Source organism: Melopsittacus undulatus, chromosome 6 (genome assembly GCF_012275295.1).
Source record: "Melopsittacus undulatus isolate bMelUnd1 chromosome 6, bMelUnd1.mat.Z, whole genome shotgun sequence".
Lineage (NCBI taxonomy): Eukaryota > Metazoa > Chordata > Aves > Psittaciformes > Psittaculidae > Melopsittacus > Melopsittacus undulatus.
The window spans coordinates 21,840,818-21,868,752 of record NC_047532.1 but is presented as its reverse complement, the minus strand read 5'-3'; the positions used below and the strand labels follow the sequence as shown (position 1 = coordinate 21,868,752).

At 39.6% G+C, this 27,935-nt stretch overlaps 1 protein-coding gene across 2 annotated transcripts; it reads right to left on the bottom strand.

The window, feature by feature from the left end:
• GIPC2 (GIPC PDZ domain containing family member 2) lies at positions 1-27,853 on the bottom strand. Of its 2 annotated transcripts, none has more exons than XM_005151041.4 (6): positions 27,482-27,853; positions 19,071-19,256; positions 14,968-15,148; positions 11,273-11,382; positions 10,459-10,540; positions 1-1,505 (listed from the first exon to the last, which is right to left on the bottom strand). In XM_005151041.4, the coding sequence occupies exons 1-6, from the start codon at positions 27,722-27,724 to the stop codon at positions 1,351-1,353; spliced, it is 957 nt and encodes a 318-aa protein (XP_005151098.1). In that variant the 5' UTR covers positions 27,725-27,853; the 3' UTR covers positions 1-1,350. The 2 variants fall into 2 exon arrangements, with proteins under 2 accessions (XP_005151098.1, XP_030906724.1); XM_031050864.2 differs by lacking the exon at positions 27,482-27,853 and adding an exon at positions 22,375-23,364.
• Positions 27,854-27,935: the final 82 nt, after the last annotated feature.

Sequence of the window (27,935 nt, the reverse complement as noted above, 5' to 3'; positions counted from 1 at the left end):
TAAAATTATTGGCATAATCTTTATTTCAAAGAGATCTCTGCAAGACAGTGAAAGGCATTTACTCAGAAGTAACTAGGTAGTGATTTAGAAAAAAATTTGTAATACCTATTATTTCATATGTTTGTGCAAATAAAAAAATACTAAAAAGCTATGTCACCTTCCCAGGTCAGGCCCCGCATTCAATTTCAATTTAATTTTCAATAATCAGAGATTTACTAGTAATGTATTATCAGTTAAAATAAAAATTCATGTACAAAATAATTGGAAACCCTAACATCTCAGATTAGTTTAATGTATTCTTCAGGGTTTAGGCATGTGTTTTCATCCAAACTGAGGGTGTTTGTGACATCTTCCAGGTCCAAACACCATCCAGGTCTCTCCTATGCTGCCACATTGAAAAAAAACCAACCAAACAACCCAGATGAGAGGGGAACTCCATAGGATTTAAGCAAATAATTTAGTATATGCAATGAAGCACTTCGTCATACACTATAGTCTTCAGTGCCAGATCACAGGTATTATTCAAATACATGAATAGAACCCAAATTGAACATTTGTTTCTTCCTATGCAGTTCCTATTGTAATAGTATGACATCTGAAAGAGCAACTTCCTGGTTTAAGCATTTTTACTGTATTTCCTCATCTCAGCAATACCCAGACTAGACATTATTATGACTCAAATGAAAGCAAGTTTTTTCATTTAAAGACCTCAGTTCTCATGTTTCAGAGGAATATTTTTCTCCTGAACTCAGGTTCTTTACAAACAGGGCAGCTTCTTCTCAGCTCTGTCTACAGAACAGACTACGTTCAGGCCAAACCATGGCTCCACGGCTCTTTGTGCACATGAATACATAAGGACAACAGAAGACCAGGGAATTGTGCATGTAGCTAGGTAGTCTTTCAACAAGTTGAGGCCCTTAGTGACATGGTTTGGTGAGATGGCAGTCCTGGGGTAACACTTGGACTTGATGATCTTAAAGGTCTTTACCAACCTGGATGATTCTCTAAGTTTATAAACCAATCCAAATTCTTCGTTGCATGTCTACCACTTTTCAGAATATTGATATCAAAGTGTATGTACAATAAAAAATTCCTGATTTCCATAAAAGGTCTGTATAAATATAGCTTCTTAATGCACTCCTCACAGTGACTTGTACATGTAAATTGTTTGGTTTAAATGTGCAGTCCTCAGAACTTTGGGGTTATCTTCATATTTCTATTAGAAACCTTCCTTAGAAGACTCGGATATGAACACTTAAACAGAGCACCCTGGATTCATATCAATAAAAGTATTAAAATTCTGATGTACATATTTAAAAATCATTTTGTAGTTTCAACTAGGGACAGCTCTCATTCCAGTCGTCCTTGCTTAGCATCACCTATTGCTCCCCATACATCAAAGACAAACTCATCTGGAAATGCAAAGTCTCCAAGAGCTTCATCCAATGCCACTGCAAATTCATCTGGGTTTTTCTTGTCTCTTCCAGCTTCCACCATTGTTGCAGCTAAAAAGCAACAAAAGAATGTAATTATTATGAAAGTGACAGCTAACATATATTGCCAAGAGAGTTTTTGAATGTTTGTTTTCAAAACCAGGCAGAGATCAGCTTAGGGAGATGTAAAGCTTATGTATTGGATTTAGGATTCATGTACTAACCCCACACACACACAGTAGCAACATTCTAATCTGATAAACAGGCAGGCTTAACTTCTAATTCAACAGACTTTCATTTTAATCTCATTCAATTATATTCTGTATTCACTGCTGAAGACACATGAAGCACGGGTCTAAAAACCAGGTTAAACACTACCCTTCTGCAATAACCAGACACAGTCATCACTAACTTCAGTGAGTTTGATATGAGCTTGCTGATCTAAACCAGATCAAAAGGAAAACCTGAATGTTCTTCTCTAAACAAGGAAGAAAGCTTCTCAGCAAGTCAGAGTTTAAAGTAGCTAAGTTCTTCACAGAAAGCCAAAAGGCACAGGGTTTAAACAAGGAAAACAACATAAACCCTGCATAACAGATACATGCTCCAAGCTAGTATGGGCTTGCTAGCAGCAAACCATGTTTTATGAGTTTAAAGGTTTAAATGTTGAATATGACCTGTGTTTAGAAAGGAGTAATGATAAATGGGCTTAGAGACACTTGAATACCCTATTTTAGGAAATAAGAATTAAAATACCAGGCTCAACCATGCTGTGCAAAATATAGAGAAAATAAAAATCTAGTCTGTTAGGTATTGGGCACGATATGTTTGCAACTACCATATGACCTCAGATTTGCTTATATTTTCAGCTTTATTTTATTTCAATTAGCTTATTTTTTGAAGCCAAAATACACCTCCAGGCAATGAAGAGATTGAGGCATCTATTGTGAGCCACATTATTCTACTGCTTGGATCTACACTTTTTTCCCCATACCATGCAAACTAAAGAGAAACTAACTTCAGTACATAAGTTTGTTTCAATTATTATTACCTCCAGCTCTAAAAAAAAAAATGTCATTTTTAATTTCCTTTTCCCAGCACCCTCAAGGCTTGAATATTTGTGTTTATGCCACAAAGAAGTGAAAAAGATCAAAGTTATTTCTGGAAGTCTCAGACAGGTGGTTCAAATTGTGCAAAAACAAGGGAAAGACCTTGCTGCTGTGCACAACAAACCAGAGCCCCAAATACCAGGAACATCTTGGTATCCAAGAAAGTGAGAGAGGTCTGATACAACAGAAGTAGACTGTGGTATCTTGCGTACCAATGCTGCCCAGAATTTCCTCTTGTTTAAGACCCAAGTATCAGAATTTATCAAGTGTTAGACTTGGAATTAGCTACAAGGAGGTTGCTGTTAGGATTCAGTCCTTAGCTGCTGTGCTCATGCCTCACCTTTAGCCACTGCACAGTTCCTCAGATTCTAGAACAAATTATGGGTCTATCCCAAAAAACACAGGATGCTGGCAACACAGGGATATTAGAGAAAATCTCTTGCACGTCCCTAAGGATGAAAAGTGACAGCACAGAGAGTTTCTCCCGGTTAAGCTATGCCAGGAGAAATATTAACAGCAGGTGCATTTGAGGCATACAGAAGACTGTAAAACAGACTTGGCACAAATAGCACTGCTGAATGCACTTTATTTTCTGAGCTGTATATCCACTCCACAGACTCTGCTCATAATCATAAGAAATAACAGTATTGTACAACAGATGAAGCCCTCAAAGCCTGCTTCATTTTGTGATTACTTTACATACCTGCCTTAAGCTGCAATATGTCCTCCGTCTATTGTTATATATCAAGTAGCCACCAATTTGTTCATGAACATATCAAATTCAAGTGTCACACTGAAAGATTTTATAGCTTCTAGCCTTTTCTCAGCGGGATATCAGAGTGAAAAACATGTATTACAGTGCCTGAGAAAGGGAAGGAAGTTCTGAAGCCACAGAGACTATCCTCAATGGGACAGTAATCTGCCATCTACTGCATACACTATGTTGTATCAACATGGTAAAATCCCTCTAATAAAAAGGAAACTTCCCCTGCTCTGAGGTTTCATTAAACTTATTTAATATTATTTTGTTAACCTGAAACTCAGCTCAAATTTATTGACAGTTCTGAACTTCTGGCAAATAGTTTTTGCTGTTACGCAAACTTCTAACAAGCTATGAGCAAACTTGAACCACATTCCGCATTGTAGACATCAGCAACGGTAAATCTGAAGAAAGCTGATGTTTCAGTCCAAAGTACTTTCAGACGTGAGGCGTCAAACAGGACTGCAGTGTGCCAAGCTACACAAAACAGTCCAAGGAAAATTTACGTAAATCTTGACAAACAAACTGCTGTGATCGAGACAGCTCAAGTGTAACCCAGCTTCAGGGGCACCACAAGTGGTGCTCAAGGACTCTCAAGACCTGTTTGCCTGCCAGAAGAAACCCTATCCCTGTTGCACTGATTCTTTCTGTATCCCCTGTTAAGTTCCTGAGACACTGACTCTGAGAAGTCTGGATGGGAAACAGGCATTAATGGGACTCTTGTTCCTGACAAGCAGAAGACAAATATCAATGCCACCTTGTATCCCCTGACACCATGGCATAAGAAGGTACTTAGAGAGGAGGAACCCTGGAGGTAAAAAAGGTGAAGGGTGTAATTTTTAGTTCACAGATTCCTGGATATGAACTCGGATATGAAGTTACTCTACAGGTTGGACAAAGCCTTGGGTGACATGGTTTAGTGTGAGGTGTCCCTGCCCATGGTAGGGGGGTTGGAACTGGATGATTTTAAGGCCCTTTCCAACCCTAATTCTATGATTCTTTATAGACATTGAGAGAGGGGTTTAGGCAGAAAAGCTGTGCAAAGCGACACAAGAGCAAACAGATCTAGATTTAGTTACTCAAGATATTAAAAAGAACATTGCCATCAACAGCCAAGTGCTCCAGCAGAATGAGTGGGAGCAAGGAATTTAGCCAGTTTTAAGATAAATTGATCAAGATACAAAGAAGAGCCATATGGCACAGAGAGCAGTGATAAAACAACACAAGGTTATTTTACAGTCCAACTGCTCTAGCTGAAACCTCAAAACTACACAGTAAAACTCTCTCATTAACAGAAAATGTTACTTTAAACACAGTTTTCTTTAAAGATTGAGCTTCCCAAATTATAAAATAGAACCTCGTAAATAGTTCAGCAGAGGTGTACCACACTCGAAAACAAAATCCATTAAACTTAAATAATCAAGGAAACTTTCAACCCAATCAAGCAGGAGTCAGAATAGCACCGCCAAAAGCTTCAAATAAGTGTTTTCACCTGGAGACATTCAAGACCAGGCCGGATGTGCTCTGGGTAACCTGGTCTAATTGAAGGTGTCCCTGCTCATTGCAGTGGGGGTGGACTAGACGGCCTTTGAAGGTCATCCAACTCAAACTACTCTATAATTCTATGATTCAACGTATTGAAGAACTGTAATCAGCACTACCAGGGTACATTTAATGTACTGTATTTATTAAAGCCCATTCTCCTTCCCAGATTCACCTGATGAAAAGCGTTTTTATGAAAGGATTGCAGGATCTTTGTGATGGGCTGCACGTTTTCCACAGCATGGTGCTGACCTCTAGTGCCAGCAGAGCGCTATTACCGTACACAAAAGCTAACGCAGGATGCAAGCCATCCTTCCTGATTTTCACACACAAAAATTGTCTCACTGATGTATAGAAACGTACAAAGCTGATCCCTACTTCACTGGTTTCATACATATAGACACACTAAAGCTGGCCAGTCTTCTCCACCACCCAGTGTACATATTCTTATTTCACCATGCAGTAAACAGACAGGGGCTGGCATCCCCTGGGAGCCACAGCTGTGCAGAACATGCATGTTTACACAATGACATTTGCAATGAGTAATTCCCAAGGCAAATCAAAACTACTGATTGCCAAGGCATTTAGCACTGGCCAACTTGAAGAAAACTTTACTTGTTCTCAGAGGGTGACAGCTCCATGCGCCAAACTGCCTCCACTCCCCTCCCTTTCCCCCACTGCTTCTTGTAACAGCTGCACAATACATGATTACTGGAATTTTTTTTCCAATAGGATATTTTTCCACACTCCAGATATCCCCAATTGTTTTCAGATTATTTGGGATTTTAAATATCAGTTCAGGCAATGCTAATACCTGAGAAATTTTAACATAAAATGTGGAAAGTTCAGCAAACTTAAAAGTGATGAGAGGAATCAGGAGTCTTCTCAACTTTAACTGTGAAGCTCAGTATCAGGCTTCCCAGAATATGAACAAAGTACTGTACTGGCTTTTTAACCTAGTCACTTTAACATCCAAGAGCTTTCACAAAATCATTATTTTAATTTTTGATAGGCACATGTACAACAAACCATGAAAACTGCAATCTGCCTGCCACTGTTATTGCCTACCTTACATAGTAGTTTTGCTACCTGCATCTTGCTCTGTAACTTCTAAAGAAACTTTTTCAGAAGCCCTAATGGAAACTTCGTATTTATTTAGCCATAGAGCTAATCAGAAGCTTTGCCTTCATCAAAAAGTAACAAGCATTCTTATTCTGGCCTAAAAGAGCTACAATTCACATTCAGCTTCCCTACATGACAGAAATTGAAGCATGTCCTTGCAGTTTCCAGTGTATAACAGTACTTGGGTTTAGTTTCATGTTGAACGTTGTCAGATCTGGCACTCGAGCCGTTAAAAATGTCATTTCTTGTTTCTTTTTAGTAAGTACTAATTCTTGAAGTGGAGAAGTTTTCTTGTTTAACCAGGCTTGCCACTTTTTTCACAGAACTCCTGTTATTCTCCCAGAGTAAATTAACAGTCATAAACAAAATACCCCGGAGTGTATACAATAAAATCCTTTGAGAAAGGAAGTTTGTTCACAGAAAAGAGAAGAGCAGAAAACAACAGGTTCAGGGAACGTATCACTTTAGTCAAAGCATTTCAAGATAAAGTCATCTATCCAATACTACTGGGTTTGGATTAATGAACCAAGAGAAGCAGCTTGGGTGACAAAAAGTTTAAACCTGTTAGGGCATTTTGACTAGACAGTAAGTATGAAGAATAAAGAGTAGAAAAGTAGATTTGAAATTCTTTTAAAGAGAGCTGGAGAATATGCCAAGACATTTACTATCTGGCAATATTATAGGGAACAAAAACAAAAAAAGGAAATAACATCCAAATGCATAAAAATAGAGCAAAACATCAGTGGATGAGGAGCCAGCCAAAAGATGCTGAAAGACAAAAAGTTGGACAGGAAGCCCTTTTTGCCTTCATTTTTCCATCGACAGCATTCTGAGGTTGGATCCCGTAAATCCAAACTTCTCCCACCCAGAATCTTTGGGATCAAATACAGTTAATAATAATTCAAGCCTCAGTGATTTAAAAAAAAAAAGACACCAGTCTTTTTCATTAGCAGTGCTTCCCAAGCCCCTTCTATTAATCAACTGTTCATGTTCCTTTACCAGAAAGCACTGGCAGGATTTAAAATAACTTGATGTCCTGGGTTCAGCAGTAGCAATCAAGTTTTCTCCTTCTTAGTAGCTGGTGCAGCGCTGTGTTCTGACTTTCAGCCTGAGAACAGAGCTGATAACACCGATGTTTTTAGTTGTTGCTAAGTAATGTTTACTTTGACCAAGGACTTTGTGAGTCTCATGCCCTGCCAGGGAGGTGGGGAGACTGGGAGGAAGCAGAGACAGGACACCTGATCCAAACTAGCCAAAGAGCCATTCCATACCACAGCACGTCATGCCCAGGGAGGTAACTGGGAGTTACCTGGAAGGGCTCTCCCTCTTCTGGGTCGGGCTCGTTTTGGTGGGTGGTATCGTATTCTCTTCCCTTGTTATTTCCCCTATCATTATTATTATTGGTGGTAGCAGTAGTGGTTTGTGTTATACCTTAGTTACTGGACTGTTCTTATCTCAACCCATGGGAATTATATTTTTTCGATTCTCCTCCCCATCCCTCCAGGAGCAGGGAGGGGGGGGTGAGTGAGAGAGAGACTGTGGTTGGGTTTAAACCATGACACTTGAATTGTCCCTCCAAGGTACATTTGTTTTAAAGAAGAATGAAGTCAAGCCTTGGCCCAATTTCTAATATGTCCATAAATGGCTGAGTAATAAACTCTCAGAGCCAAGTGTCCCTTCTGCAGATAAAGTCCAGTTTTCAGTAGCCTAAAGAGGTAAAGAGGTAACAGTGCATTCAAAAGGTAGATATGTAAATCTAAAGAGCATTTAGATCTCTGAAAATACAAAACCATTCCAGAAAAAAAAAAAAAAAAGTGCATGCATTTCCATTAAATGATTTTCAAGCATTTTGCTCCAATTTAGGAATTTATGTGTAGATTTAGTCAGCCACTCTTGAAACTGTCAAGACACTTAACTACAAAAAAATTAAGGGCTTTATCTCATATTTAATTCTGTCTGTAATTTTACATTATTTTTCTTTCCTTTCTTTTGAACTTCTGGCTTAAAACTGGGGCACTGTTTTAGAATTCAATCACACCATGGAAGTGTCATTTTAATGGAGATGAAAGAGCAATATTAACTGACATCCAAAGCTCCTGACAAACAGAACTGCATGGGAGTGAGCAATGATTGAGATCTTAATCACTTGTCAGCTGTGCATTGTGATGACTTGCATTTTCAACTAATCTGGCTTGAGTAATGAGTGAAATTTCTAGCTGAGTGGTGATTGGCATTCTCTGAATGAATCCTTTCCTCATATTTCATTTTCATGGGTGACTGATCATATCCAGTATATGAAAAACTGACGTGTTAATTGAACAGATTTGTGACAGGTGATTAGCTCTGCTTTCCTGAAGAGTCCTAGAGGTGTTTAATTATTTTAAAATGATAAAACTTTTTGTTGTTGATATCACCGTTGGACCTCCACGCTACTATTTGATTTTTCGGAAATGGCTTCAAAGGTGCAAACTAGGAACCCTGTAGTCTTTGATTCCTGACAGTTTCTCTTTGTTTCACTCCCTTTTTGGGAGGAAGAGAAGGAAGAGGTAAAGGGCAAAACAACAACTCAGTTTGGGAAGAAAAGAGTATCTCAGAGGACAAAGACCTCTTCCTTCTCTGAGTATTCTTTTAAGGCATTCTTTGGAACCTTCCAAAATACATACTGAAAGATGAAGAATGTTAGATCCTTTAGGAGAAAAAAAAAAAAAAAGAAAAAAAAAAACATCAAGGAGTTCATGGGAAAGCTCTACCAGGTGCTTGGCAATCATCACAACCATATGTGAGGAAAGCTGAACTCCTCAGTCTACTGTGCAAGAGCCATCCTGTTATGGTACTGAGAGCCAAAACCACAGGGAACACCAGTTCCCACAGTAACTTGCTTCTCTGTCATAGAGCAGAGCACAGCACACATCAACATCCCAAGAAACCATGCTATAGGCATAGGATCTCAGGGTTCTGAATACCAAAACCAGAACACCTACAGCTGCTTATTCATATAGGGCCAGGAGCCTAAGGACCTTGGAAAAAACCTGCAAGGGCAGGACTCTCCTAAAGCCTGGCTTGAGCTGGGACTGCAACAGCTGCAGGACAAAAACAGCTCCCAAAGGAATGACAGGCACACAATGTGAAGCTTTGAACCCTGAGCCAAAGACAGTGGAATAGGACATGGGATCCTCCCTAACCTAAACAAAGTGTCAGCACCACACAGGGCTCCCAGAAGCATATTACACAGCAGGGGCATCAAGTATTAGAGTTGCTGGGAACAGAATTCTGGAGAATTTTTAGTTTTTGGGAAATTTGAAAGTTTAGATACTACTTACAAAACAGAATTCCAAAGTTTTGGGTGCTCCACTCTCTTCTATGCCAATAAGCCCACTTCTACCTCAGGCTGGGGTACAAATAATACTTTACCTACAGTTTTTCCTGTGAGAAAGCTATTAGAAGCTGTCAATCAGATGCTTGCCTGTAGGAGCAGTCAACAAAGTACTTTAAGCTACTCACATAATCTCCTATTTTTCTCATTCCTCTGTGCTAACTGCTGCCTGTTCAACCCTCCTGCTTTGCCTTTAGTTTCATGACAAACCCATTTTTAATTCTACTTTGCCTCCTCCACTTCTTTCTCATAAAAGCTCTCTTTTCAAGACCATTTTCCATTTAGTTTATCCTTTCCTAAGTCTTGGCTGATTTTTCTTTAAGTATTACCATAACAATAAACACCTTCTTTGTCTCAGTATCAGCAGTTCCACCAGATTGTATGAGGACTACAGCAACCACAGCTGGCTGCAGAAGCAATTCGTATTCAACTAGACTTCAGCTTCTTTCATGCAAACAGAAGTTTCTATTTAGTTGTTGTTAGATTAAGAGACAGAAGCTACAGCTGCAAGGACAAGTTTGGTGCAGTTTTAAGGATTTATGACACTGGGGTTGAATAGCTTCTTTCATTATGAATTGATGACTGCGATAGCTAGTAAATATTCTGGGAAATTTTCCATGTTCTTCAGAACCCAGGCTTTAGAGAACTTGATAAATTTGTGCAGTTACTTTGCCAGTTCCCTTGCTAAATAGTTGCCCTTTCACTGATGAAGATCTCAGATTCTTCAGTGATCAAATCTGATGTGTCTAAGCCAAGGGGCAAAAGAGCAAAAAAGCAAATAGACATGCTTATCCTTAACAATCCTTAAATATTTCACATGCAAGCTCCACTAGAAAATATATGTGAGAAAGAATACAGTGATGACAGTGGTAAACAACTAAATAATTCATGCCACAGCATATAGATAATGTTCATGAAGACTAGAGGATTAATCAAATACATCTAAGGCTTGTAGTAAGAGATTCTTTATCAGACACACACATGCAGAAATATGGGCAAGCTTTTGAGACCACATGCTGGACAAACTTTGCTTCGCTTTCATCCAGAGACTAAAATAAATTTTACTCTACAGAAAATGAGAAATGATTTAATCTTGCAGCAATATGTCTGTTAAAAACTCACCTAATTCTATATCTCTTATCCCCATGTATGTTTCAAGAAGCTCATCCACTTTTTTAATTGCTTTTTCTTCAACTTCAGTTGGCTTTGTCAAAATAAAGGGAGAAAAAGAGCAAACATATGATTAGATGCATGCAGATTTCAAACTAACCAGCAATTAACCACTGGTTATCCTTAATCTCATCCTAGCCACCTAGACTTACAAAACCTACAAGTAAAACATGTTATTCCACTCTCTTTCCTGCTTATCACAAACCCAAGCCCCCCTCCTAATGTCATGCCACACAACTCTCACATTCAAAGTAAACAGGAACCTCACATCTCCTAACAATACAGATCTACATCAAATCCTCACTAGTTTAAAGGAACCCAGAATAAATAAGATTTCTTATTCCAAACCCTAAACCTCATTTTTCACACATTCATGTCAATGTAGGTTATTAGCCTCTCCTAACAACATTTACACCAGCACAGCACACTTTGCAGTGTCAGAAGCGAAACCAACTCTTCAACAGTGCCCTTCTCCTTTCCCCCCTCTTCCCTCTTCTCAGCACTCCTTGGTGTAATCTTAAATTCATCCATGTAAAACATGACATCTAAATACAGTCTCTCTGATTCGATTCCTTAGCCCCATCCTAACCCTGCTAGTCTTAACTTTATATAAGAATTTCTCCCTGCAGAAGGCAGTTGTCTTCTTGAGTTCTACAAGCTTTGTAATATCCAGATTTTTCCTTCCTACTTTAGTTTATCAGTTTTAGGGAAGAATAAATCAGGTGCTAGATGATTAAACTACTGAAGGATCCCAAGATAACCATACCATTTCTTCCACAGTAGCAGGGCCTTTGCTTCTCAGCCGAAGTGTTTCTCTCCCTCTGGAGATTTTAGCTGCTTGCAGAGTTCCTCCCTTGGACCTTGGTTCCAGCTTTTCTGAAGACAAAACAAGTAACAACAACAAAAAGGATATGAAACAAAACTAAGTACATAGTGTATCAGAATATAATCTACCTGCTTTGGCAATTACATTACCTTCACTTTTTATTCTAATTAAGATCTAGATGTATGTCATAATTTAATTATAAATTAATTGTGTTCCAAGTATAGCTTTGCTGACTATTTCTTGTCTTCAGACTTTGATACCCTCTTGACTGATGCTAAGACTTCCACTGACCAATATATCTATGCAGGCCTATTGCACTCAACTTCATACATGCACTTTGTGTAATTTTATTTCTGTATTCTCCAGAAGAGTAGAAATATTTATTACTTTATATTAAGTAATGGCTGAAGCCATCAGCCAAATCCTGATTTATCCTGGTCTTCACAGGCAGACTATGTACCAGGTTTGGCATTGCAACATTTCCATTTTTTACTGATGCAGTGGTGCAAATGCTATTGCTAAACATGTCATGGTGAGCCATACTGCAGTGAGCTAACAATTCAATTTATGTCAAATGTGTGAGATGTCCATACGCAGATCTGCAGTTTTTCCACTGGTTTCACAGAGGTCCTGATTGCACACCTGATAGAACTCTACCAAGAATATCTGGCTTCACCCAAAGTTTTCTTCACCTGAATTCAGCTTTCCTTGTTTAATCTTGGGTTAGGGCACCCCAGTTAAGTATGGAATCATTTTATATTTGGCTTCTTGTTCCAGGACATAATTTTTCATTTAAGAGTGGCAAGGACATAATTTACTTACTGACACAGGAGTTACACAGTTAGTCTGGAGATAAATATTTCATAACTGGTTTTAATTGTGCTGTTTTCTCTACAAGATTAGTCCTCCATTTAACAGCCAGCCTTTCCAAAAAGCTCTCCTTGAAGGCAAGACTTTAACATGCTATATTGATTTTGCCCAGGTAGATTCCAACTCATTATTCTTGTGTAACTAGTCAAAAATCCAGATTATTCTACTGAACAAGCCTTGGAAAGGAATTCTTAATTGTTTTTATTTTAACAAATAGAAATGGCACAATCTCTTAATGTATTTACTTAGGATCACTTTTTCTTAATCCTTTTACTGTTTCAAGGATGGTTTAAAATATCCTTAAGACCGTCATAATTTCTTCTAGTTTTGTTTCAAAAAGTAATTCCTGATACAACACTGAGGGGTTTTTTTGGTTCAGTAACCATTAGTACATTCAAACTCATGACCAGACATAATTTTTATCCGTGACACTTCAGACCAAAGCTCTCTGGCCATCACAGAAAATATTTGCGCAATTAAAATGTCGATTTTGTGTTATGCTGCCTTTACTTTGTTTCTATTATTTTTTCACCAATTTGCAGAGGGCCAGCTTGTGACTGGTAAAGATCAGTTTTATTCAGACAAGTCTTTAATTCTGTGCTACAAGCCTTGCCTAGAACATCTGAGGCAGCCTGTGTGCACATGGCTGAAAGAGATCTAACCAGTAAGTTAAACTCATTTCACATTCTGATGAAAGGAAGAAAAATAAAGTTGGTAATTTCATATGGAGGCTTGTCTCTTATTTCTATACCCTTACAAACTTGTGTTGAAACTAACAGGAATTTGGCACCTACTCGTCCAGCAAGATCTAGATCTTGTCTGTCATCTCCTCTGGGGCTATTCTCAGCATGCTGCAGCATGAATGCTATTTTAAATAAATTTGTAAAGCTAACTGCACCTAAGGCTAGAGGAGGGATATTCTAACCTATTGGGCACTGCCGCTTGTAAATTAATTTCTGTAGGGTAAAAACAGGCCCAAAAATCTCTGACTGCCTCTTAATTCCACGTCAGATAAAAGGTGTTGCCAGGGAATTAGCAGATCTCTTTCTCTTTATCACAAGCAGACTAAAAGGTACCCTAATCACCTGACTAAAGTAATTACTATTAAATAATGTCTAAAGTCATCAATCAAAAGCTGATTTACACTGGTCTTTACAGACAGACTACGTAACATTTAGCACTGAATACTAATTATAGACCCATATTAAAAAGGTATTCCTATATTATGAATTGAAATACTATACATATATAATACTACTTTAGTGCAACGTATTACATACACATTTACTTAACAGGAGTGTCAATTTATATCTAAACACATTAGAGATTAACTCATAATCTTCATTCTTCATAGAAGCACCAAAGGCAAAAAGAAACCTTCACATTTCTTTAATTTTCAATTTCTGCTGCTATTCTGACACCAAGTGTCAAGACTGGTGTATGACAGCAGCTGCAAACTTCTAGTAGGTAAAAAAAGATTTGAAAATCAAACATCTCAGACTTTTGTTGCTGTGATAAAGAGGGTGATTTTGATAAAATATACTTAAAGATTAGCAGTAGATATGCATTTCTCCTAGGTAAGTATCACTTTCTCATACCATACAGGTGGTAGGTAAAGACAGAGTTTTGTCATACGACTTTCTTCCAATTCTGAGTATACCTGCTGTATGTTTGATTACAGATCCACAGAAAAGTTGGGGCAAGAAAAAGCCAAAAAATATGCAGCAATGGAGGTGTTTTAGGAAATCCCAAACAGTGTTTTCTGTTGCATCCTTCTGCATTAGAGCTCACAGTTCCCAGTTGTCCTGGTTTGAGCAGTAGCAGTCATTTTTTCTGCTTCTTGGTAGCTGGTGCAGTGCTGTGTTTTGACTTTTGTGCTGGGAAGGGTTGCTGATAGTAAGTATGTTTCGAGTTACTGCTCAAATGTTTGGTTTGTCCAAGGACTTTCTGACTCTCATGCTCTGCCAGGGAGGAGGGGAGGCAGGGAGGAAGCAGAGACAGGACACTTGACGCAGGCTAGCCAAAGAGATATTCCATACCATAGCACATCATGGCCAGGATGTAACCAAGAGTTACCTGGAAGGGCTAAATACTCTGGGGGTTGGAGGAGGTATCGGTTGGTGCTTGGTCGGGCAGGGTGGGGGGAGTTATGAGTCGGTGGCTGGCGAGGTGTTGTATTCTCTTGTTATTTCCTTTATCATTATTATTATTGGTGGTAGCAGTAGTGATTTGTGTTATACCTTAGTTATTAAACTGTTCTTATCTCAACCCGTTGGGGCTAGATTCTTTGGATTCTCCTTCCTAACTCTCCGGGAATTGGGGGAGCAAGGGGGGAAGTGAGTGCACAAGCTGTGCAGTTTGGTTTTAAACCATGACACCAGTAAAGAGTACTGATACAGAGATGAACAAAGATTATCTATCAATAAAGGAAAAGAGGAGGGTCGAGGATCAGCACATTAGTGAAGTGATCCATGCTTTAAAATTTATCTATGAAACAAATGCTGTGCTTATTTTCCATCATCATGTAGCAGCAAAGGAATCAAGCAACTGAGACTGAGGCAGCCCACACCAGGATGACTGCCAGAGAAAATGAGATGGAAGAAAATCCACACCTAAATTTTCCCCTTCAAAGAAAACTAATGTATTTCCTTGTAGCAGTTATGTTACCTTGGGTGGACACCTGGCTGCTATCTGAAAACAAACTTACTACGCAATGCAATGTTGGGATTTCAATATTCAGTGAACAAGGTGGACAGGTCACTCACCAAATGCTTTCATAGGCTCTATCAACTGCAGCTTAAACATCTGACCTTTCTCCAAATCTTTTAGCATTTTAGCAACTTCATAATGCCGACAATCTGACACATTTTTTCCATTTATAGTCTCTATGTGGTCACCCACGCAGATAATTTTGGTTTGGTCCATAAGGCTACCTTCTTTGATTCTCTATTGGCAAAAAAAAGAATACATATATTCATATATATATATATACAAAATACATATACATATAAAAGAAACATTTCCTTAAAAGGTAAAGAGGTGGCAACACCGAGTTTCAATAATGTCAGTAACAACACCAATACTGTCGAGCTTATTGTGCCAGCAGTGCATTTTGTCTATAAGATTTTCATAAAACATACTTTTGGAAGCATTATTGTTCAAGAAAAGTATTTTAATAAGCATCAAATACAAAAATCAACAGGAAACAAAAATGCAATCATACTTCATACTTTCCAAGTCAAGGCTTCTGAATAAGCAGATATTTTTGTGCTTAAAAACTTGATTCAAACGTATCAGTAATGTGAATGTTTAATTGAGTTTCGGATTTTTTTTTATTTCGAAATTCTACATCATAGAATCATTGAATGGTTTGTGTTGGAATGGACCTCAAGACCTAACAGTTCCATAGCCCTGCCATGGGCAGGGGCTCCTCACACTAAACCATGTCACCCAAGGCTCTGTCCAACTTGGCCTTGACCACCAGGGATGGAGCATTTACAACATCCTTGGGCAGCCCATTCCAATGCCTCACCACCCTTACAGTAAAGAACTTCTTCCTTATATCTAACCTGAACTTTTCCCAATTTAAGTTTAAAACCATTCCTCCTTTTCTTATCACTACAGTCCCTGATGAAGAGTCCCTGTCCAACATCCTTGTAGGCTCCCTTCAGATACAGAAAGGCTACTATGAGGTCTCAACGCTGGCACAGGAATGTAATTCTTCTTAAGTGTGGTCCAGAGACATAAAACCACATGTGTGTGATATACTAAAAATTACATACTATAAAGTGCTAGTCGGAATAAGACCCATCTGTAGTGATATGACAGCTGCATATTAAAGTATTTCCTCTGAAATATCAATAAGAGAAATTCTCCTAAGTGCCATCTCATGGAATACATATACTGATGGTCTAAAAGGCATAAAACATAACAAATTAGTATTTGTAGTTTCTGTGGAGTTTAAAAACTGAGAAAAAAAAGGTCAGGTTGGACAGAGCCTTGCATTTCATGGTCTAGAGTAAGGCGTCCCTGTCCCCTGCAAGAGGGTTGGAACTAGATAATCTTAAAGTCCTTTCCAAACCATTCTATGATTTCATGATTTACCAAGTCATTTAAAGGACATTTAAAATTTCAGTGTTTACTGTTGTTATATGCTGTCAAGTTTATCATGTGCATAAGTCAGGTAAGCAGTTATCCTATGGCTATTTAATAGCAAAACTATGACACAGTAAATTCGGTTATATTTTTTAGAAATAAGAATTTCATTCTAATATCTTTGTGAATAACATAACTTTTAATAAAGCCTGATGTCATTCAGGCTTATTCTGAGTGAAGCAACAGTGAGACAAGGGAGATAAACATATTACCACCCACTACTGTAACACCTAGCCTAGCTGCGTAACTATCTCAGAAACCTGCTTCTAGTTTCTGTGCACGTGTCTGAGCCCACATATGTGCCTCCATCTGAGAGAGCCAGTGGGAAGTGTGATACTGCTCAGTGTCCTATAATTTACTGCAACAATTTTTAGCTTCAGGCTGAGCTTAACTCTTTGTAACCTAGATTAAAAACCAGAAAGAAGCCTCCTGGTGAATGAAGAGGTGGGGGTATCATATGCAGACCTGAAACCAGGTCCCAAAAGCATTTCAGTTACCAGCAACCAAGATTCAAAAGCATGCCCACCACACTTCCAATAATGTTTAGTCTACACATTGAATTAATTTTCATTTTGCTTTTTTTCTTCACTTGGATCCTAACACCGAAACTTTTTAAGTAATATTCACTGGCTATGTTTTCGTGTCATATCAAACGTTTTTTCTCATCTGACTTCATTCTTTTATCATCACTCGAAGTTAACTGATCAGAGACAGCCAAGCTACATTGTCATAGTAATTAAGATGTGATTGATATGACTATATTTCAAGTGCTCTACGGTCCATTTAAATGCTAGGATCTATATTTCCTATGCAATACCTAAAATTAGTTGCACCACGCCATTTTATAGTGTTCTTATACACCAGTCAGTCATGCTTCAAGTTCTACTGTTATTCTTTGAATGGCTAATTTGATCCCCTAATACATCTTTCCCATCTGACCACATACCCAGAAAAGAAATTTGTGAAATTATATCAAGTTTTGTTCTTTGTAAAGCAAAACATTAGATTTCATAGCTCAGAGTGTCAGGTTAAAAAAGCTACAAACTACACTGTTACTAAAAATACAATAAAACTATTACAGCCTATAACATCTCCCAGTAACCCACAGGTAGCCAAATTTAATATTGCTAATTAATAATGGAACATAGTAACAATTTTTCAAGGAAAGAAAACATAAACAAGGAAAATTCTATCAAACTTTAGAGGCCATCTCTGCTTATTCTTTTACCCAGATAGCCAAGTATAAAAAAGATGCAGCTTTTACTTTTGCATATGTATTTTCTATACTGTTTTTAAAAATCCATTAGCTAAGTATGCAACAGCAACATTAAACTCCTAGATACTCCTTTAAGCTAATGCATTCCCACAAAGACTGCACCATTTTCATTATATTGCTTATTATTAGACCAGTATGAAAGACAATGGTATCTTTGTTCAGACAAGTTTTATACAAGTTTTACTAAGAAGTTACAGCTTGTCTTGCTAATGTGGTGGGGATTTTCCAGGCTACCCCAATTATGCAGTAGCCTATGTGATGGCTGTTCTCTCTCTACATATTAGCAACCAAGCATAGAGAAAGTAACACTGTACAGTGCTGCACACGTGAACTTTAATCACTGAAGCACCACTTTCAATGCCTTCTTTTAAAATGCCACATAAGCAGCAGCATGACTGATGCTGCATGGGCACTACCAGTATGAATACAGAGTTCTTTGTCTAGAAACATAAAAACAAGGGTATGATTTTGCCAAAATCATTACTGAAACCTCCACTTCATTTTGACTTTCTCAAGCACAATCTCAACCACGTTTTCCCACAACAAAGATAAGGAAACCTATTCCTAAACCACATCTTGTTTTATATGTATGGCACCTAAGGAATGAATAGAGAATACTACCTCTCTGTACAATAAGCTCTGTTTACAACAGCAATGAGAACAGCAATTGGGACAGCAATGATCAAAGATAATTGCCAATGCCTCACTAATAATGAATAATTGGGGTAGATTAGAGCAAAGCATCCAAAAAAGGCAATTATGGTTCCTCATACCTAGTCTGGCAAGAAGGGTACCATCATTTCCTCAGCCTCTACTTGTCTCAAAACATACTATCAGGAGGTCATATAGAAGATGACAAGGAAAGCAATTACAATTAGTATATTTTATTGTCCATAATTGCTGCTCACAGTAATTGTGGTAAATATGTCAATTCATACCCTCAGAACCTTTTAATTCACCTTAGCTGAAAAAGCCCTACAGTTGCACCTATTCTTACAGAGCACAAAGCCTTCTGCCCTGTGAACAGTCATGAAGACTGAAAGAACATGATCTCATTATCACGAGTGACACAAGTTCTATAAGCACCCCATAAATGACATCAGAAAATCACTTAAAAAAAGGAGGGGGCAGGTGCAAGCAGTATTTAACACCTACTACTTCAGGGTAGATTGGAAAATACAATGGCCACATTTTAAAGCTGATACAGGGTACAGAAGCAATGAACAAATGAACTGATTTTGAATGACATGTAGTACAGGAATAGCTGAACTGATTTTGAATTATGTACCTAAAGAAAAGACAACTTTATTTTTTACTTACCATATATATGATGATTAAAGATTTTGTAGTTCTAAAGCATCATTAAACCAATCATTAAACTGCTAAAGTAACAGAAGCTTCTATAGAACAAAATACTTCACCAGTAATTAACTTTACCTTTATAAATGCACAACCAGTTCCATTGTCTGTAATGGTAAGCCCAAGCACATCATCAGTTTTAAGAACTTCGACTTCTTTTCGTTGTCCTTTTACGTGGGCAAATATGAAATCTTCAAGGCCAATCTGTGCACCTAAGAGCTTGTCCATATCAGCTTTATGAGTGTTCAAAGTGCAAAACATGATCTGTGCAGGAGGAAAGCAAAGACATTAAGTTTAACAGTGTACCAGGTTTGGTGAGTTTGATGGGAAGGAAAAAGGAAACCATAGCTCTGGCCTCTCTAACAGATCCATAGCTGAAATGATGACAACTCTCCTTCTCTAGCTGCCCCAGCAGAGGCAATAGTCTCCATCCAGGCACATGAAAGAACGCATCAATAGCTCAAACTCTGGCAACAAGAGCTGGCAGGCAGCAATGTATAGAGACGTATCTGTGTGAGCAGCTTCTAACGGCTTGTCTCAGCACACCAATTCTGACACGGGCAACTTGAGCTAGAGCCAACAGCTTGTTCCAGAGGTTAGAGCAATCAAACCATACAGCCACCATCATCTTTTGCTTCCTTGTTCACCCACCTCTAATCCCAGAGGATTCCCTAGGGGACTGCTTTACGACATATTTACTTGAAAACAGCTTCATGGAAAAAAAAAAAAAAAAACTTATCAAAACAAAAAGGGTCATGAGACAGCATGAAATGTTTTATACTGCTCCATCTGAAGGGGGCCTACAAGGGTGCTGGAAACGGACTCTTCATTAAGGACTATAGTGATAGAACAAGGGGTAATGGGTTAAAACTAACACAGGAGAAGTTTAGATTAGATATAAGGAAGAAGTTCTTTACTGTGAAGGTGGTGAGGCACTGGAACAGGCTGCCCAAGGAAGCTATGAATGCTCTATCCCTGGCGCTATTCAAGGCCAGGCTGGATGGAGTCCTGGGTGACATGGTCTAGGGTGAGGGGGCATGGGGTTGGAAATCGATGATCTTAAGGTCCTTTCCAACTGAAAACATTCCATCATTCTACGTGTTTCCTCCACTAGCTCAGAACATACTGTCTCCAATGGGTTTGCTTATGTCTCCAGTGCTTTGCTTAGTCCTCCAGCATGAGTGGGGCATCTCTGTTCTACCTTAGTAAAAGCCAGTCTTTAGAAAAAGGGCAAATTGGTTCTTTATAAATTGGCCTTTCTGAGGGATTTCCCTTCAGCACTGGGTGTTATTCACTTTTTTCTCCCTGAATTTATGCTAGTGGTTCTTTGGCAGGGAGGTTTATTGTCCTGGGCATAGGCAGGATGATACTAACCCAGCTGTACTGCTGAGAGGCAGAGATGATGCTTTGGCCCACCATGGTGCTGCACAGAGTAATTTGGCCAGTCTGGGCAGGCTCTGGGCTTTCTGCTCTGAGACAGGCTCTACTGAGCAGCCTAGTTCAGTAGAGTTCAAAGGACTGTAAAGCTAGAGTAACTACACCTGCCCAGCTCCTTTCCACCTACAGTGGGAGTGAGGACTTAAGGAAGCCCCACACAGCCTCCTCCTGGGCAGCACTGGGGAGCACAGGGCAACAGCCAAAATGGAGAAGCTATGAAGAATCCCTAAAATCTGCTTCAGTGAGGCAAAGACCACCTTCCACATGCAGCTGGAAGCAGGGGAAAAGGAGCAGACTTGCCACCCTACTTGGCCCTCCAGCACAGGTGACAAAGCCACAACTGCAAACCAACCACGGGCTCTCCTGACAGCAATATGCACATAGCTCTGACAGGACAAGAGGGAGAAGCAGATACCTTTTAACCTCCTGCCTGTATCTGCTGGGTGTTATTTTCCTTCAGAGCACACCTTGGACCCCCTTGCAGCCCACTGCCCACAGCAGCTCCAAATTAACCAGTGGAAAAAGCAGCACACAGGGTGGGAAGCCAGCCTAGCATGTGAGATAAAAAACAGCAACAGGATGTCGCTGTGTCCTTCATCTTTGCTACTGCTGCAGTGACATTCCCTGGGAGCAGCAAGCCAGGCCAGATGCCCCAAAACCCAGGCACAGACATGTGCCTGCAGCTTATTAACCCCTTCTGATGCTTCACTGGAAAAGGAGGGTCCCCTCCCACCTTCCTGGCTTCCCTCACTACGCTTGTGAGAGCTACAGGGTTTTCCAAACCAGAACACTTCAAATGCCTTTTTTTTCCTTCCCACATTACCAGATGACAGAAGAGAAATGGAAATGAAAGTTACCAACCTATTCAAATCTATTCCAGGTCAAATGAGGGGTGAAAGCTTTTCCTAATGTATTTCACAGAGAGAATTTAAATTTCTGAAGCTTCCCAGAATTTTGATTCTATAACTATGGGGGTTTTGGTTCTAAAAAATGAAAGTTTAGTAGTGAGATGGTGTTTCTTGATGAGGGAGGTCTTCTTTAGTGTTTATTTAAAACAAACCAACAAAAGACTAATTGCTTATCTCATATAATCTATCAAACATCCACTTCAATCTAATACCTTATGTTAACAATGACAGTTGTAACAGCACACCATTAACAGATACTAGTTTTATTCTCTTCAAAGAGAATGCAAAGTAATGTAAAGACTTTCAGTTAACCCACACTCAAGCAGTAACACCACCTAGAGAAATTCAGCTGGGCTTAAGTAGAAAATTTCATTTCATTTTATAAATAATAATAATAATCTCTGATCAGCAGCATTTGCTTTTAAGCAAGAAGGTTCAATTCAAAGTGACTCTATAAAGTTCACATATGCATATTTGCAGCTCTGTCAAGCTACATAACTTAGTTGACAACTGCAGCTCAATTCTTGTTTCTATGATGAACAACAAGCACTATATCTTTACATTTTAAACATTAGCATCCTTCATCTGACCTTGTCAAACAGACAATCATTCCGTAACTACTGTCACACCTTTGAATAGATAAAATTGGCAACAGAGCAGAAATCTGATATTTAGAAACTCGATCCAGAGTTTCCCTTTTTAGACCTTCATCTGGATGGCATTCCTACCACAGCCTATAAACCTGCAGAATTTTCTGTGAGTCAGTTATGTGCTAACCACAAGGCTGAGAAAGCATCAGCCAGTCAAAAATAAAACTTGTATCATTCTTTATCCTCTGCTTTTTCTCAGAACAGATATATGCAAAGAGTAATATGCTAAAGATGTACCTATGCAGGATAATATACCATCACACCATCTATCAGTTACAGCACAGCTTTATTTGTACATGACCAAGACCTGTCAATTCAAAAATTATATTTTTTCACAGGTTGTACACAAGTTTAATACAGGTAACTAATAACAATTTATATACTTACATACTTAACAGCAGGTACTATAGAACATCTTCCATTCATTCAAAGTCTGGTACGTTTTTAATAGTAATTTTCTCACCCAGAAATGAAGCAAGAAAAAATAAAAATCAATGTGCAATTTTCATTAAGTCTTTTCTCTCTCTTCTTACCTTCAACCTTCATACGCATTTGCTCTTTAACTCAACATACCAGTGCTGTGACATTTCATGTCAATTTTAGCAAGATATTACAAATCATACCAGTTACATCAGTCACAAAGTATCTAGGATACCTCCTAAACTGAGAGTGTTATTGTGTGTGTTACACAGAACAAGGAAATTCCATTTGGCTGGCAGGGACTAGGGGCTTATGCACAACCTTATAAAATAGATTTCTCAGATAAGATTACTAACAGATTATTCCCTGCCTCAGTGTTTTCAATAGGTAGAGACTAAAAGCCACTAAAGCAGGGTTACACTGTGTGCTATATAAAGAAACTGTATTAGTGAGGAAAAAGAGGATCACACTGTGTTATATAAAGTACCTATGTAGTAACACATTGCATATCCTATATATTGATTACTTTCTCATCTTCCATATTAAGCTGACGCCTTTAGAAGAACTCAAAAATAAGTTGACTGATAGATGACATACTCAGAAGCTATTAAAAGTGCTTTTAAACTCAGTAAATCTCATAACTGTACAGAGGCAATCATGACCATTTTATTTAAGAGATGGGAAAATGGGAATTCTATTTCTGAACATTAACTATACATAGATGTCATTGTATCAAGAAACCACCAATGCATTTTCCAGATGCCTTACACACTTTATCCTCTCTGAGGAAAATGCGGGAGCCTTGATTAGCTGTAGCAACAGGAAGGGTAACCAAGTCATCCAAGTTCCAGCGTGTTTTTGGTACCCTTTCAGGTATGCAACTTTGCCTCCCCAAATACGTTCAAAGTACTACAAAATAGGTATTCAATGTTTTATTGTTCTTTTCTTTTAAACCCAGAGCACACAAGAATTACAGTGTAACTTCTTTCATACAGCTTAAAAGTATTTGAAAACCATTAACACAGCAAGCATTACACATAATACAGGGGTGAAATTTAAGCACTGCTTAGGGGAACAGCAAGCAAACAATTGTTGCCATAGAGCTGGGAGGAGGTGGTTTGTAGGGAGTGTTAAGTTTGTACATTTAAAGCATTCAAACTGCAGGCGAGATTGTGAACCATTTGTTTCAACCGATAAGCATGTACTCTAAAACTTCGAACATCCTGGTGACGAGGATGAGGATTTCACAAGCTGACCCGTTTCTCTAACCTCCTAAAATACACTTCAGATTATTTTCTTGTTATAAGGTCACTTTTATTCAGAAACCTCAGTTTCTGCAGTGGCTTATTTTTCAGTATTCTTCCATAAAAGTTTAAACTGAACAGGTTTAAATCAACTACGTCTATGAAAGCTTAATGTGGCACAGCCTCACAGTATACTTAACTGTATACATGAGGGGGTAAGGCCCATGGAGGAACCCAGACACGCTCAGCAGCTGAAATCTTGTTACTGAAACAGACAGAGGGAGCCGAATTTCTGCCCTTGGTGCTCCTGGGAAGGTCTCCCTTTTCTTGTATTCCCTTTATGAAGCAAAACTCCTTCCACCATGAAAGAAACTCCAACCTCCACAGGCTCTTGACAGACACACCTTCTAAGCATTCAATTTACCTCACCAGCCCCACCATACTTGACCTTCCAAAGCAAACAGAACAATCAGAAACGCAAATTATGGGTACACAAATCGAAAGTCCATATAGCTTATACTATTCCCTTCTCACCTCATCAAGAAACAGCACTGCTACAGTTGAAATTTAGTACCAGTGTTCCCAGCGCCTGATTAGCAACTCTGAATACTTTAAAGCCCTACCATGTGCTCTCACAGGAGCACACCACCACCAAATGCTTTAACAAACCCACATTGTCCTTTGGTCAGTGCTCATGTATTTATCATAAAGGCTGCACTTAGTACTTTAACCTTTACAGGGAACATAACATTCCCTGCTACCTTTCTCAAAAGTCACAGTGGAGTAGTAACCCTAAATGGCTAAGAGCACACACAAATATTTCTTCCAACTACTTTTCCTACTTTATCCTATATTAAAAACACAAACAAAACAAAAAACAAAAAAAAAACCCAGGGGAGATATTTGCATTATTTATGCAAGTAGAAACATAAACCTACTGCAGTGGGTTGTGCTGTCAGTTAGGAACTGCATCTATTTTTTAATTATTTTTATTTTTACTTCTGTGTTGCTTTGTTGAAACCCTGCTGAAGAAATCAAGTTAAAGCAATCAAACAATGCAATCTACCTCAAACAGCACTCATATTAATAATACAAGCAACCTATTACTAGAAGCCATCTTCATTCCCCCTCCCTGAAGAAAGGGCATTCACATTGGACCAAGAAAAGAAGAAATGCTGGTCATAGTAAAAGGCAAGAGAGATAGGCAGAAATGTGGGCTGAATGCCAGGTTCAGAAGGGATAACTAAGATATAATATACTCACCTAGGAAGATGGATGAAGAATAAAATGCCTAGCCAAGAAAGGATGAGTACAGGAAAAGTCTGAGAAAGCTGCTGAAAGCCTCACTTCTTCATAGATGCCCAGCAACTATCATAGGAGTGAAGGAGCATCTCTTTTGAAGCTACACCTGTCTTGTTCTGCCCCCATTCTGCACTACTCATGATCCACGTTTGTACAGAAGGTTTTGTCATTGTCTGTCCAACAAATAACTATTTTATACAAGCTTCTCTCTGTCACTGTTGGCAGTCAATCACAGATCCTGGAAAGGATTCTCCAACATAAGCTAAACTCAGCTGGTCCCGTGAGATGTGATACAAAGAGGAAATGAGGTGCTGCAACCACACGCAGTCAAAAGGAGAAGTGACAGATTACAAGTATAGCTTATCCTGAACCATACTGAAACACTTAAGTAGGAACTTATCCAAGAATCCATACCCTTGCCTTCACTGCAGTAAACTCAGATATCATATTTAATGTATTCACTTCTGCAACAGTTACCCAAATGCTCTCTCTGCACTGAACTCTTCCCGTCAACTTCCCCCTCCCTGTTTTCCACCTGGGTCACTACAGGACAGAGATCTCTGTGATAGTACCTGTTTCCAAAGGCATTCAGGTATCACACTGCCCATAGGCTTCAGCATAGCTGTGTCACAGAAACTTTCCTAGACAGATAACACCTACAAATGGCATTTGAGTACCTCAGTATCTTTCAGTTTGATGAGGTGTAGCTTCTGGCATTATTCTTTACACCAGACCATCTGTCCAAAGGCGGATTTAATTAACAGATAATACCATTTAAAATATCTAGTCTATCCTAACTTCCAGCAAACTCCTCACTTGGTAATAAACCCACATTCCACGTCACCCCTTGCCATTCACTGATCTGTCCTATTTTAACTTGTCTAGACAAAATTCTGTTACCTGGCCCCTCTGGCCCACATTCTTAACTCTGCTGTGCCACCCATTACACCAACAAGTATTTCTGATCACTATTTTCAATTTGTACAACTTAGTTTCTTAAAGCCAACTGAATCTCTTTAGTAAAAGATTTTAAGTCCAGTGCCTTTAGCAAAAATTCAATTTTTACCAATAAACCACATTTAAAAAAATAGGAATAGGCCAGTAGAGAAAAAAGTAAAAAAGAAGAAACTTATCTAGTTTAGCACAAAGCTAGCAATAGATCCCCATAAAACATGTGGTGCTTTCCTCTAAAAGCTTTCAGGGGTTAGATTATACCTCTAGAAATGGGAGCACACTATTCATACAAAATTGAATTTCCTGGTGAACACTACTCTTTGTCAAGTCAATGGAGCCAAAAGATCAGTAACATAAGTTCAACAGTGAAAGGAAGAAAACTGAAATAGAAGATAATCTGGCAATAATGAGAAGTTGAGACGAAAATGTACAACTGGAGATGGAACAGAACAAAAGAAGAACAGCAGCTCTGTACGGAAAGAAAACAAAGAAGCAGAAGGTCAGAAAGCAGCTGTGAAGGTCTGGGATGTAGGTGCATTGGCTGGCAGCCGTACTGGTACTTCCTAATTACTTAACGCAACAGTGAGTGGTTAAACTGTATCCAGTGCTGCTGCCACTTTTCTTTTGCCATGTTCTGTTTGAAATGCTGCTAGGTCAGGCTGTAGCAAACCCTCTGAACAAAGTCTGTAGCAGCAGTCTTTACTACTTTAAAAGAGCCAACTGCAAATGAGAAAACAGGTGAAGCAGTACAGCCACATGCAGGTATAACCAAATGCTAGCACTCTGCCACAATTTGCCACTCAGAGGTTAAGGTTCATAGAACCATGTAGGAAGAACTTGCTATGGCCACTACCTTTTAGCTGAAAGAAAACAATGCATTTACAAACGCAAATGATTCATTATCCAACCCAATGTCTAAAACATGGCTCAAAAAAAAAAAAAAAAACAAAAAAAACCAGATCAAACAGGCAGCAGGGTTAAAAATCTCCCGTTAGATTTAAATAACCTCACTTAAGCAGTCTGGTAAAGCAGAAAACTTTCCAAGCATCACATTCAGCTGGATTTTAAACTGCAGTCAGATTTAAAGCTTTTATACCTGCTACTGGGGTGGGTATCTACATTCCGCGTACTGGAATACGGAATGGACCCACTGACTTTATTTTGGGGTTGGTTTTTTTTTTAACTGGGACGGATGTCTGCCGTCAGTAATTCCTAAACTGGAAATAATTATTCCATTCAAGCAATGGTTTGCTCCTTATGAGTTGTGTTAAACAGCAGGCTGGCAAGAGGTTAAACAAGACGATAGAGGCATTTCGGTTAAAAGGACCATTGTTTTTCCGTGTAAAAGTTAAATGCAGTTATGCTTACACCCTTCCTCATGCGGTAACAGAAAATACCCACGTCCGCAATCATATGCAAGAACCCCTCGGGCAGTGGCAGCCACAGAACCAACACAACCCCCGCCCCCTCCCCTCCTCCTCCGAGGCCCGCTCCGGCTGGCGGAGCTCGGCCCCAGCCCCCCCCACCACGCTCCGATCCCAGCGGCCCCCTGCGATGCGCGCTCCCGGCCGTACCTGCGCAGGGTCGATGCCGAACGCCTCGCCGATCTTCGCGTACAACTCGCGGGCGCTGCCGAATCCCGCCACGCGGCCCGTGGGGCTGCCGTGCGCCAGCTGCGTGTGGAACTGCAGCCGCGACGCGCTCGGGGCCGGGGCTGGGGCCGGGGCCGCGGGGGCCGGGGCCACCGCCTCGCTCTCCACCAGCTTGAAAGTCTCCTTGGACTTGTCCTTCTTCTTGCTCCTCAGCCCCAGCGGCATCTTCCGCGCCTGTAGCAGCCTCCTGCCGCCACCGCCGGCCACCCGCGCTGGACTCTGCCCCCGGCGCCGCCCCTACCCCGCACGGCCATGCCTCAGCCAGGTGAGGCCCGGGCCCGTCGGCCGCCCCGCCCCGGCGGAAGCCAGCGGAAGTCTGCGCCTCCACCGCTGCCCGCTCGTCCCCCAGCGCCCCGGGGCTCTGCCCGGACCGTGC

What these genes read in the sequence shown, in the direction of transcription:
- GIPC2 (XM_005151041.4), bottom strand. Translation starts at nt 27,724, where the DNA reads ATGCCGCTGGGGCTGAGGAGCAAGAAGAAGGACAAGTCCAAGGAGACT. An exon ending in CTGGTTGTGCATTTATAAAG is followed by an intron (nt 15,149 to 19,070) that starts GTAAAGTTAATT and finishes TTTTGCCAATAG; the next exon opens with AGAATCAAAGAAGGTAGCCT. An exon ending in GATAAGAGATATAGAATTAG is followed by an intron (nt 1,506 to 10,458) that starts GTGAGTTTTTAA and finishes GTTGCTTTTTAG; the next exon opens with CTGCAACAATGGTGGAAGCT.